At 41.4% G+C, this 13,051-nt stretch overlaps 2 protein-coding genes across 3 annotated transcripts; one reads left to right on the top strand and one right to left on the bottom strand.

Annotated features, from left to right (window-relative positions):
• Positions 1–4,118: 4,118 nt before the first annotated feature.
• On the bottom strand, positions 4,119–8,176 carry LOC135349206 (uncharacterized). The gene is made up of 7 exons (XM_064547712.1): positions 7,988–8,176; positions 7,628–7,939; positions 7,029–7,304; positions 6,796–6,975; positions 6,514–6,736; positions 6,252–6,455; positions 4,119–4,518 (listed from the first exon to the last, which is right to left on the bottom strand). The coding sequence occupies exons 1-5, from the start codon at positions 8,064–8,066 to the stop codon at positions 6,576–6,578; spliced, it is 1,008 nt and encodes a 335-aa protein (XP_064403782.1). The 5' UTR covers positions 8,067–8,176; the 3' UTR covers positions 4,119–4,518; positions 6,252–6,455; positions 6,514–6,575.
• A 591-nt stretch (positions 8,177–8,767) lies between these two features.
• Positions 8,768–12,720, top strand: LOC135348308 (piggyBac transposable element-derived protein 4-like). 2 transcript variants are annotated; one of them, XM_064546499.1, is made up of 3 exons: positions 8,768–8,982; positions 9,523–10,192; positions 11,040–12,720. In XM_064546499.1, the coding sequence occupies exons 2-3, from the start codon at positions 10,045–10,047 to the stop codon at positions 12,638–12,640; spliced, it is 1,749 nt and encodes a 582-aa protein (XP_064402569.1). In that variant the 5' UTR covers positions 8,768–8,982; positions 9,523–10,044; the 3' UTR covers positions 12,641–12,720. The 2 variants fall into 2 exon arrangements, with proteins under 2 accessions (XP_064402569.1, XP_064402563.1); XM_064546493.1 differs by having other exon boundaries at positions 8,768–8,991.
• Positions 12,721–13,051: the final 331 nt, after the last annotated feature.

Here is a 13,051-nt window from a genome sequence, read left to right as displayed (position 1 = left end):
AATAATGTACAAATTTTAACGTTATTCGTTGTTTAGAGGTCACTTGCTGTTCCTGTACAAGCATGTATGTGGTAAGGTACGGGCAGTCATTAGTAGTATCATTATAACTCAATTTTGCATCAACGCTCGATACCATGAGCGGTTTTTTATCGAGGTCAACACACAGCTGGCCTCGTATACCTCTGCTTCTGACCATGTGAAAACAACACTACAAGTATGAAAGACCCATTAAGGAACCTCTGAAGATACTATAGCTGCACTGTATTATGGGACCTATAGCTGGCTGTGGTTGTATTTTGCAATCCTGTTACAGTTTAACTAGTATGGAGTATCTCACCTTCAGAATCCTTTGTGTTCTGTACAGATCACTAAGTTGCAACGTAGTGATCTGAATGAACAAAATGAACAAGGAATGTAGTGGTTACCGATGTGGGTGACCACTACATTCTTTGTCTTATGTACAATGCTATAAAGTTTCTCTGTCTCTTTCTTTGCTGCTGCTTGGCAATCAATACTGTTGTACATTGAGCTTTACACACGATTATCATTAACATTAAAGCACATCTGCACACAATCTTTCAAACAGCTCTTCAGCTACCGTATATAGTGGGAAATGTTCGCTATTTAGCTCCAGAGCCCTCAGCATAAATGATTAAAGCACATCCGCACACAATCTTTCAGACAGCTGTTCAGGTAGTAACACAGTGGAAAATAAAGCTCAATGTACAACAGTATTGATTGCCAAGCAGCAGCTTACAAAGTTAAAGAAAGAGACAGAGAAACTTTATAGCATTGTACAAGTGAAGTACAATATGGAGATAAGACAAAGAATGTAGTGGTCACATGCGAAGTATGTGAGTGTGGTTTCCTGGCATTGAAATGAAGAACCCACGAACATTTATGTTGAGGGCTCTGGAGCTAAATAGCGAACATTTCCCGCTATATACGGTAGCTGAAAACACGATTATCATAACTTTCCACTGTGTTACTACCTAAACAGCTGTTTGAAAGATTGTGTGCGGATATGCTTTAATGATAATCGTGTTTTAAGCTACCGTATATAGTGGGAAATGTTCGCTATTTAGCTCCAGAGCCCTCAACATAAATGTCCGTGGGTTCTAATAATCGCGTTTCAATGCCAGGAAACCACACTCACATAGCTTTGCATGTGAATACCAGTGCTGGGAGTTTATCCCAGATTTAATTTTCACGTATTCTATTCGTGCCCTCGAAACGCACCTCACGAAAATTTCCCACTGTACGGTATAAGAAGCAAATTAAGTTCTTCCTCCCCCTTCCTCAGTCCCTCTGGTATTGATTCTGGACTGGCTGTATTTGGGTGGTGCCTCGTATCTATGACGACCCGATCAGCAGATGTTCTCATGTGGTTTACTGGCCCCAAAATGAGAAGGGGAGGATCGATGTGTGGACTCACACTATCACAAGCCGGGAGAGCCGTGGGAGAAGAATGGTGTGTGAGGGTGTGTGATGTGTGTGGATATGCTGTGTGATTGAGGGTGTAGTGGGGTATGGGATAAAGGTATGTTGTAAATTAGGTGTACTAATCATGTACAAAGATGTGTGTGATAAGGGTACTTAATTTTGTACATGTGGTATAAATTAAATGTGTCCTTGTTTCCTATTATTTGATAATGTAGAGATACTCCATTTACTCCCTCACAGAGCAGTGACAATGCCCTGGTGCAGTCTGCTGGAGTGGTCTGTCTCACTTCACTCTGTCAGCTGCTGGGGAGAATAGAATAACATAATCCGACGTGAGTCATTACGTAATGTCTAGCTTCTGTCTCTATGTATATGATAGCACTGTATGGCATGACATAGGCTCAAGTCCAACTTTCCTTATACAGGACGATTGTTACTGTACCATGTATGTTTATTGTGTCATTCAGTATGACCCTTAAGCTAACTCACAGCCAAACCCACTCAGCTTGGGCTAAACCTCCACTTTATACCATGTACATTGTGTGAATTTGTGTCACTTAAAGTACTTAGTATAGGATAGACTACATCTAAGAGTAGAATATGCGTCTATGTAACCTCCGCGGTTGCGGTTAGCCCGAGGCGCAAAGCCGAGGGAATCTAACCGTAACCAAGGTGGTTACTAAGACGCATATTCTACGAGTGGGTGTGGTCTATCTAACTTGGACTTCATTGCGCATGCGCGAGGCGTGGTTATAAAAAGCCAGGTTTGGTGCGTAGCAACAGAAATTGAATTTGTGCGAGCTGGACGAGCTGGAGAGCTGTGAGAGACACCAGTTGACAGAAAAAGATAAGAAGACGGCTTCAAAACAATGAAAAAACTTAGTAAAGCTTGTGAAACGCTTCTTGAAGATACTGGAAAGAACAGACAAGTAAAAAGAACCTAGAACTATGCTAGAACTGACTGCAACACTACAAGAAGAAGAATGAAGCTCTGTGGTGGAGTGGAGGGGGTATAGAGCAGACTGGACCGGCATGGAACCTTAAAAAACTCAATAGAAAATGTCAAGCGACTGCTAAAGTGTTTTTGATGCTTCCTGGCCCCCCTTGCCCATGCCCAACTGGAAAAAGCAATACAAAGCAACAGTGGACATGGAAAGAATGGACTGTTGACTGAACAAACTATTGCATTCTGTGTTTTATAATGTTTTTGTCATCTTCTTGTCACTTTCACTAAAAATTTCATTTCAACTTTTGAGAACTTCCTGCAAATTATTTGTCACTTCCTGTAGAATATGCGTCCATTTCCTGTAGAATATGTGTCCACTTCCTGTAGAATATGCGCCCATTTCCTGTAGAATAAGTACCTTCTTGTAGATTATGCTTCCATGTAATCTACTGTTTTTAGCCAATCAGATCAATTACAGATGATGTAATGTAGTCTAACTTTGTTTATGGGACATTCCTCAATTTAGTCAACACAAAAAATGAGCACCCCCTCAGATTTCAACGAAACTTGGCATACATACTAATACCTTAGCCCCATGTATCATAATTATGGCTTTTTATTTACGAGTGCTTCAAAATTCACTAAAATGTTGGTGACCCGGCCACCTATATGCTATAGAGCATAATTTCTGCCAATTACCTTATAGTTATTTTCGTATGGTGGAAATTTTCGTATCAGTGGCTACAAAAATTAAAACTGAGAAATTGTTCATATTATATTCAACGTCACCATCCTGACCTGTACGAATACAAATAGGTAGTTAGTATGAAAATTGCACCAACGAAAATTATCCGCTATACAGTATACCTTTCAATTAGTTGTTTCAAACGTTCCATATGACATATTATTATAGGGTTATACAACATTTGTCTCATGAATCAGTCGCCCTCCTAAAGAGCACTCTTACGAGTTTATGGCCACGATGGAATTCCTACGTGACCAATGAGATTGCTCACATTAAGTATCAGATGACTTGAATAGGAGGCAGCAAATAATGAAACTTTACGTGCGGTTGAGCAGCAAGCAAATGTTGTGGCTAAACAGAGATAGCGGATGTGGCACTGTTATAATAATCATGGTTTTATGGTTTTGTCTTGTAATACATTCCATTGTGACATGACATTACGTAGAGAGTACTCAGACGTAATTCCTCTCTGAGAGGTGCGGCTGATTCATCTGAAGGGGTGCACATTATTTTGTTTGTGGTGACTTGACATGAAATGTCTCTTATAAACAAACCATAATAATTTACGTGCGGTTGAGCAGCAAGCAAATGTTGTGGCTAAACAGAGATAGCGGATGTGGCACTGTTATAATAATCATGGTTTTATGGTTTTGTCTTGTAATACATTCCATTGTGACATGACATTACGTAGAGAGTACTCAGACGTAATTCCTCTCTGAGAGGTGCGGCTGATTCATCTGAAGGGGTGCACATTATTTTGTTTGTGGTGACTTGACATGAAATGTCTCTTATAAACAAACCATAATAATTTACACATGTGCACAATAAATTTTTTTGCTAATTATACTTTCTATAACTTCATATGGCAGATGTAATGCACTTCCTTTATTATTAACTGCAGGTATCTGGACAGTTTGACAGAACAGTAACTGTAGCTTCTCTCAATGTTGTGCATGCATGCATGCATGTATACATGTATATATACATCTTTTATTAACAAAGATTATGTCATTACTATTGAAAATAATGTTTAGCGGTCTATAACAGGTGAAACACTTATAATACTGGCTAGAAAACTTAAATTGTATGCATGATGATAGTTAGTGCAAAAGTTAGTAGCACAAAATTCACAGTCCTAATGGTCCATACGCCTGGTTAGTGTTCAGTTCAATCTCCTCTTTGGGTGACACCTCTTCATAAACAGGACCAACTGGTTTCGTGGGTTGTACAACAGATAATGCTGTTTTTCTTGTGTAGTACACTGCCTTCTTACGCGTGAACGAATACATCACTAGGAGTCCAGCGAGAAATCCAAGGATAGTAGACGCAACGAAAGTAGTAGTAACACCGATGGCAAGAGTTGCACCAGTTGATAGGGTGGCAGCTGTGAAGGATTGGCAGTAATTATTGGCATAATAATTATTATATAGAGCACAATCAGATTCGTATATACCCTACTAGTATAATACACTTAGGCCATGCAAAGTCAATTTGTAGTTTCTCAGGCTAAAATAGCAAGCGGATTGAGGCATTTAATGATAATGATATTCATACAATTTTAATTGAAACACACCCCTAACTTCCTCAATAAGCGGAAGTGCATAATTTTTACTAATTAATTTTAGTCATAATTATTTCATGACCAAAAAGCCATACAAATTTATCCTTTTCTTTTCCTTTAATTTGAGGTCACGTGATATTGTAAAGCTGCCAATTTCCAAGCGCGAGGGCCTGAGAACTACTTTGCATGGCCTTATGACAAAAGTTTTGAAACGGTCGTGGTGCCACTTGACACGTGCACGTAGATAGATGGTGGTGTACATGGTCAGACATGCACTTCATGCATGGGACTATATAATTCACTATAGGATCAAAGTAAAGTCGGCAAAGAAGTCCAAATCAGGATTTATTTCAGATTTTCCCAAGCATGTAGGTGACATGTGGTTGACACGAAGCTAGCATATAGGATGCTTGCTTGCGTCCCCCCAGAAAAATGTTACTTTAACGTTTTCCAGACAAAATGGTTGACTTGTGGTAACTTCATGCAATGTTGCTGCAAACCCTGGAGCAAGCGATGTTGTATTATACCGGTATAATAATGTACGAGCTATAGTTGTCATACTCTTCATCTACCTGGTTGTCGTTAAGAAGATTGCTTTGTAAGCCAGCCTGTGTGCTACATGTACATACATGTATGTAATTGCCTTACTGCTCATAGTAGATCTATACAATGTAGTATAGTATTGTGACTAATAATGTACAGTCATTAATTAATTGTTGTTACATGCACTAAGTTGAGGGCCAGGTAGCCACAAGCCTTCCATTGAAGAAAGGAAGTGCTGCCTGGGATTGAGGTTATAGTTGAGGAGGGGGTGATAATTATATAGACGAACTTCTGTTTCATTAGTTCCTACTTGTTGTCAAAAATCCCATAGCCAGCAGATGGTGTCTTTGATAGGGAACGCCATTGCCTTACAGTTGTTGAGCTGTGAGAACATGCTCCAAGCTAAGGTGACAGAACATTTTAAGCAGGTGAAATAATTATAACCTGCTAAGCCACACTGAAATAAACCCTAGTGGCATCTGACATGCACTGAGAGTCCCGGACCATTAGGATTAATTACAGCAGAGCTAGCAAAGATCGAGGCCTGGAGTGTTACAAGTATACATGTATAGGACACACCTAACACATTATATATGCGTGGGACCGGAGTATAGGCTCACAGTATAATAATAACGCCAGCAAGTTAGGAAGTCTTCCCGTGAAATAAGGCTCCATGCATGCACATGGCTGCATGTATAGTGCATAAGTGCACAATCGCATGCATGTGTAATGGCGTGCCTCAAATTAAAGGCATATATCATGTTTAGCTACATAATATTGTATACCGTCTTATAAACTATAACTGTTTTTGCTCGCTTGCCACAAAATTAAATCTGCTCCCACTAATTATAATAATATGTTGTGTTGAGGCTATTCGTGCTGTAAAAGAAGGCGCTATAGTATATAATTATGGCAGCCAGGTGAGCAGACTTTAAATACACATGCAGACAAACAAATCAAGGGATTACCATAACTCCCGTGGTTGCTATGTGCCTCGGGTTCATTACTCTCACCTTCAGTTGGTGGCACACACATGATTGCCTCAGGTTCAATACTCCAGACTCCAGCATTAGTGCAAGTGATGGTGATGGGTTCAGTCAATGAGAATCCATTGTCACACTGGTAAGTCAGCACTGTTCCCTCTGACACTGTCTCATTCAACCTCTCATAGTTCACTATAGTTCCGTTGGATGGCTCAGCAGGAAGAGAGCAGTTGACTGAAAGAAGGATTGACAATTTAATGGTTGACCTTGTTCTGTCACTGTACTGTATTACCTGGACTCACTCTGCACACCAAGCTCCTAGGATTCTCCACCCACTCTCCCCTACCCCCCACATCAGTGCATGTGCATGCTGGTCCTCACATCAGGGGGGAACAGTCCCTCATCACAGCGATAGATGACCTGTGAACCCAGTGAGAAGGGTGGTGTTTCCACACCATTGATGTCCACAGTGCCATTGTACGGTACTGTTGGAGAGTCACAGGTGATCGAGGGATCTAATAAGGTCACCATAGAAACATGTACACATTCAATCTGTTATGTATGATATATATACCTGTAACTGGACTGCTGCAGTCGAAGGTCCCAGGGTCAGGAGACCACCCACTACTGCCACAGGTTGAGGTTATCACTTCACTGTCTCTGCAAGTGAAGGTGAGCATGGATCCACCAATAGTGACAGGAGGTGTGTTGGTGATAGTCACATCAGCAGCAGTAGACGGTGTGGGGCACACAACTGCATTAAGGAGGAGGAATTATATAGTATTAGCTATATAAATCATGACTGACTTAGATCCATAATTAAACTCTCTTGGCTCATTCCTGCACAGTTGTCAGCTCTGATAGTCACATTGTAGAGAGTGTTGTAGGAGACAGTTATCTGTGCCGAGATGGCCTCCACGGTGACTGGTGACCCAGAGAAAGGTGTTGGGGAGATAGTAACGACATAGTTGACAGACACACTGCCAGTAGAGGAGGGAGGGCCCCACTCCAGGGTAGTATTAGAGTAGCTGGGTTGGTTTAGAGTGAAGGAGACTCTTGGACTCAAGGGAGGGGAGGGTGGATCTGTGTGTGTGTGTGTGTGCATTATACAGGGTGTCATACAGGATTTTGAAGTAGAGGGGGGAAGTAACAAAAGTAACCAGAAAATTTTGCTACCCTGTTAGTATGTAAAATTGCCAGCTATGGACACTCAGTCATACAACTAGTACATGTACATGAATGCACATTTTAGGGGGGGGGGGGAGAAATTGGATCTAGGGGGGGATATCTCCCCTTCCCCCCTGTACAAAACCCTGGCACATCATACACTGCATGCACTGTATTATTCGTTTCACGGAAACCAGGCAACGCCTAAACTCTGTCATTCTCATTCATCAACCACTCACCAGCAACAGTAATGGGAAGAGGACCTTCTTGTGAGCTAGCCCCAAGACACTCCACCATAAAACCCTCCACAATGGAGGCCTCAGACGGTGAAGTGAGAGTGGCAGTGACATTATCTTCACTCGTGTCTTTGCGAACACCACGGAATGCTGGAATACCGTTTGTGACATCATCATTGTTAGAAAGTAAAGATATGCTGAACCGGGCCCCTTGCAGTGGAGTGATTCCCCATCGTATAAAGCTACCAGGCAGAGTGCAGGTGAAGGTGACAGTGTCATCAGGACAAGCCACAGTGGGGGTTATTGTCAAATAAGCTGCTTTGTGTAACATTGTTTAATAATTTCTTATTTACATCTACCTACCTTCCCCTCGGCATGACCAACTTAAAATAAGCAACGCTAGAGTGACAGCAATCTGTAGATCTGATGATCTTGCATTCATCTCTGCTACTCTCTCTCTCTATATATTAGGTCTGCACAAAAACCATTCGCTACTCTCTCTCTATATTATTTAGATCGAAGGTCTGCACAAAAAAAGAATGGTTTCAATATGCTGACTTGGCACTTTCGAATTATGATCGCCCTGTGAATTTCCTGTACCTTTACCGGTCAAAATGTTGTAATTTTTACAACAACAATCTGGGAGGGAGCGTGCTATCAACTTGTGAATGTTGCATGATATTGGATTCTGTGGAGATTGGATAGTATCATGAATGCGATTATCCTTTGATGTCTGCTGAGCTGTTCAATTAGGACACTTAAAAAAAAAAAAGGTTTAAAACAAGCTATACAGCATGTAAATCTAGGACTGAGTAGTATCCATTGGTAGACCCTCTGGACTATCTTGGTAGCAATAGAATATTTTCGAAGAGGAAGCAGCAAGCCATTTGTGTACACAGGCACTTCACAAGTGGACACAAGCTCTACAATAGTCTACATGCTTGCTAAGCAGCTTAGTTGACCAGAGTGCAGCTTTTAAAGGCCACACATACTTCCATCGAGGCAGCAGCAAGGCATAAAATCGATGGTTAGTTTGTGCACAGCCATTGACCCACGCCCATCTCTACAAGCCATTAGCCACTTCATTTGGGGCGGAGATAACATCAAGCTAATTTGGTGGGTTGGGCTCAGATGCAAACTAAAGTGATGGAACTGTTCCAGCATAGATACTATAAATTACATGGATATGAAACGCCTCTAGATTACAGTGATTCCAGATAGTATCCGGAGTTTTGCTGGGAGGAGGATTGTCTCACAGCTACCAGAAAATGAAGAGCTACTGGCAAGCAAAGAATCTGTTGTCACAAGAGTCTACGATTGAAAACTGAAGTGATACCACTATGATTGGCTTTAACTAGGTCTGTAAAGTAAGTTTTAGTTATGATTGTTCCAGTTAGAGCGTTGTAGCTGATTTGTGGAGCTAAAAATGGCTATATTCACTCTTTTAATAACTTTTTGTTAGTTGATCTGCTGTTTGAAAAGAATTACTGTGTTTATTTTTTGTGTAGTAGTTAGCCAGTAGGTATAGGTACTGGGTCCACTTACTTCTGACCTTGTGTATGCTTTAACTATCTGGTTACAAACAGTTGAAGGTGTTTTCAAGTGTCCTTCTTTGTGTCAGTTGATTTCTTGAACCACATTTGTTGAATGTCTGTACTAAGTTTTATTGCGTAGAGTAAGGGCATGTTCACCGGGTCCACTAAGCTTTATTAATGCACATGTCTTAGTTTGGCTAAAAAGCAAGTTCAAATGTACTAAAAATTCACGCTCTCAATGAATTGTTGTTGATTATTTATTATTTTTCGATTATGAAATTATAGCTACAGAATTATTTTTCGTTCGTATAATTATTATAGTTGTTACAATGTCATACTTGACTGTTTGCTTATGTTTTGCAGCCAGACTACACCTCAGACAATGCCTTGCGAGAAGAAGGAACCATTCATTGACTGGCGAAAGAATGACACGAGAATGTGACGTCCACATGTCTATGTCAAAGCCTCTACTCCACATCAGCTATTATAGCCAAGCATTATCATGATTCATTCATTTCCAATCTATCTAGACACATAGTTTTTGTTATTAAATAATAATAATTTTGTGCTATATTAAATCCCAGAATGCACATGTAAAGTTATTCTTGTTATTGTCAAGCCTCCATCATCATCATTCTCAGTCAGAAATTTTCAAAAGTCATCTGAAACGCTCTCAGAGCTGGAACAACTAGAGACACACTTTCAGTAGCCATTTTTATTTGGAAAAATTCGTATACTAGACCGTTACATCCGAGGCAATCATCATCCCAGCCCAAACGTCCGTTTACGGAGGCGTTTCATATCCATGTAATTTATAGTATCTATGGTTCCAGATTTTCCAGATTGTGTGCGGCTGAACGGTACGCGGTAAAGGGTTATTTTTAGATGATGGAGCATTCAAGAATCACACTAATGGGTCTGGGAAACTATGTCAGCGAGCTTGAGGAGGACCAGGATGACTGCAGCGAGCTTGAGGAGGACGAGGAAGACCAGGATGACTGCAGTGATGACTGTTTTGAGACAGATATTTCAGGTAACTGGTTTGGGTCATTGTACCATTAATTTTGACTGTAGAAAAGTCATTACCACATGCTGCCTATTACCACATGCTGCCTACTGAAGTGTGTACCTAACACACTGTCGTTATCTACGGTCGCTTTTTTGCTTACTTGCCTAATGGTATTCGTAGTCCTTAATTAAGGTTCGTGTGGTTTATTGCAGCCTTTTCCTCTGCTCCGTACTGTACTGTACTGTACCCCCAGCCATTAATAGTGCTCCTAAGCTCTCCTATAATTATATTCATAGTCCTTGTGGTTTATTAGACTCTGTGGGAGCGGCCTTCGATGTGGACGAGACTTTTTTCTTGTGCCTTTTTTCCTCTGCTGTGCTGTACTGTACTTCCCCCCCAGCACTTAATGATATTCATAGCACTATTATGTGTTCAGAGCGCCCCCCCATAATGGTATTCATAGTTTATTGTGGTTAATTAGACTCCTCCCACCGAAGTGGACGAGCCTTTTCCTCTGCTGTACTGTACTGTGCTGTGCTGCCCCCCCAGCACTTAATGATATTCATAGCGCTATTATGTGGTTGGAGCGCTCCCATAATGGTATTCATAGTTGTCCTGTGGTTAATTAGGCTCCTCCCACACTGCTTTATATGTGGAAGAGCCTTTTCCTCTGCTGTACTGTACTGTACTGTACTGCCCACCCCCCAGCACTTAATGATATTCATAGCACTATTATGTGGTCGGAGGGCTCCTATAATGATATTCATAGTCCCTGTGGTGTATTAGGCTCCTCCCGTTTCGCGTTTCTGTGTGTGTGTGTGTGTGTGTGTGTGTGTGGGCTTGACAGTTGCTATTTCTTTCTGTCATGTAGACGCGAGTGACGACGAGGACACAGAAGACGGAGGAGGAGGAGGAGGAGGAAGAGACAAGCTGGTGGATGGTATGGCTCCAACTCCGAAACGAAGGAAGCTGGCAGGGCAGGATGGATTACGAAAAGCTAAGTCCACTGGGAAATATCCCGAGTTCAAGGGTGTAGTTGGTGCTGCAGATAAAGTTGACCCCTGTAACACTGCGTTCATAGACTTTGTGAAACTATTGTGGCCAGATAGCTTGTGTGAGCACATAGCCGAGCAAACAAACCTGTATGCCACACAGTGTGGAGCTAAAAGTTGGAAGGGTACTCATAGAGACGAGATCTGGGTATTTATTGGCATAATACTGGAGATGGGTATTCATAGGCTCCCCGAGTATACTGACTACTGGTCCACAGATCGGCTCTTAGGAGTACAGGCTGTTAAGGACACCATGCCTTTCAATAGATTTAAATCCTTGCGGCGCTATCTCCATTGTAACGACAATACGTGCATAGTTGATAGCAGAAAGATAACAAGCAAGATACATACAGTTTCGGAAACGCTCAGTACAAACCACTTGGCCAAATATCATCCTAGCCAAGAGCTTTCCGTAGATGAAATGATGATTAAGTACAAGGGTAGAAAATGGGGTAAAATTCATATGCCCAGAAAGCCTGTAAAGCTAGGTTTCAAGGTGTGGTGCTGCTCTTGTTCTTGTTGTGGGTATCTATGTACGTTTGATGTGTATAGTGGTAGGCTCACCGGTTCTTCCGGGACAAAGGTGTCAGAGAAGGGACTTCTGATGAGGGTAGTGAAGCAATTAGTTGAGCCTTTTCTTACAATGAATCATGTGGTCTACATGGACAACTTTTATACATCTGGTCCGTTGATTGTATACTTACGTAAGCATGACGTATTCGTAGTGGGTACAATGACAAAGTCAGCCGCTGGTTTCCCCTCAGATCTAAAGGGTGTGGTACCTCATAAAGGTGAATATGTATCTAAGACTGTGGATGACATCTGTTACTTTGTGTTCAATGACCGTAAGGTGGTGTGTTTTGCTACTAATGTATTTCCTGAGACAATGCCAGACGCTGTGTTCAGATTGCAGGCAGATGGTACTCTATGCGCACAGAGTGTTCCCCCTTGTCTCCCTGCCTATAACTTGTACATGGGAGGGGTTGACAATACAGGGCGTATGAGGAAGACGTATGGATATGATAGAAAGTGTCGCCGGTATTGGTTCAGGATCTTGTTTCATTTTGTGGATATTACTGTTAATAATGGGTATATTCTGTACAAGCACAATTGTGTGAGGGTAGGTGAAAAGCCTAAGTGTTTGAAAGGGTTTCGTTTGGAAGTGATTGGTAGTCTGTTGAGTATGTCACGTACATGTGCTAGAGGTGTGTCTGGTCTCAACCTTGGTAATCCTCCCTCACAGGACATCCGTGTGAGTGTCAGCAGAGTGGGACTGAGCAGAGGTAGATGTCAAATATGTGTGCAAGACAGGATACCCAGCAAGGAGCAAAAGCACACAGCAATGGCTTGCCCAAACTGTACCATCAGGATCTGCCATGAACATGCTATTATTGGACATAGATGTAGTAAACTAGACTAGGTGTGAACGTGCTAATAAATATTAATTGTGTACATGTCATTTTCAAGTGTTTTTCTGTCATTATTTTGCAACTAAACATGAAATATTACTAAGCTACAAGTGTCAGTCATGAAAAACAACCCAGTGGGCGACGATCCATACCCATTGTTGTAAAGATTATCCTTTACCGGTCAAAATGTTGTAATTTTTACAACAACAATCTGGGAGGGAGCGTGCTATCAACTTGTGAATGTTGCATGATATTGGATTCTGTGGCAGATTGGATAGTATCATGAATGCGATTATCCTAATTTGATGTTCTGCTGAGCTGTTCAATTAGGACACTTAAAAAAAAGGTTTAAAACAAGCTATACAGTACGTAGGACTGAGTAGTATCCATTGGTAGACCCTCTGGACTATCTTGGTAGCCAT

The sequence above is a fragment of the Halichondria panicea genome, chromosome 1 (genome assembly GCF_963675165.1).
Source record: "Halichondria panicea chromosome 1, odHalPani1.1, whole genome shotgun sequence".
Lineage (NCBI taxonomy): Eukaryota > Metazoa > Porifera > Demospongiae > Suberitida > Halichondriidae > Halichondria > Halichondria panicea.
The sequence above is the reverse complement of the archived record's forward strand: the minus strand, read 5'-3'. Positions and strand labels throughout refer to the sequence as shown.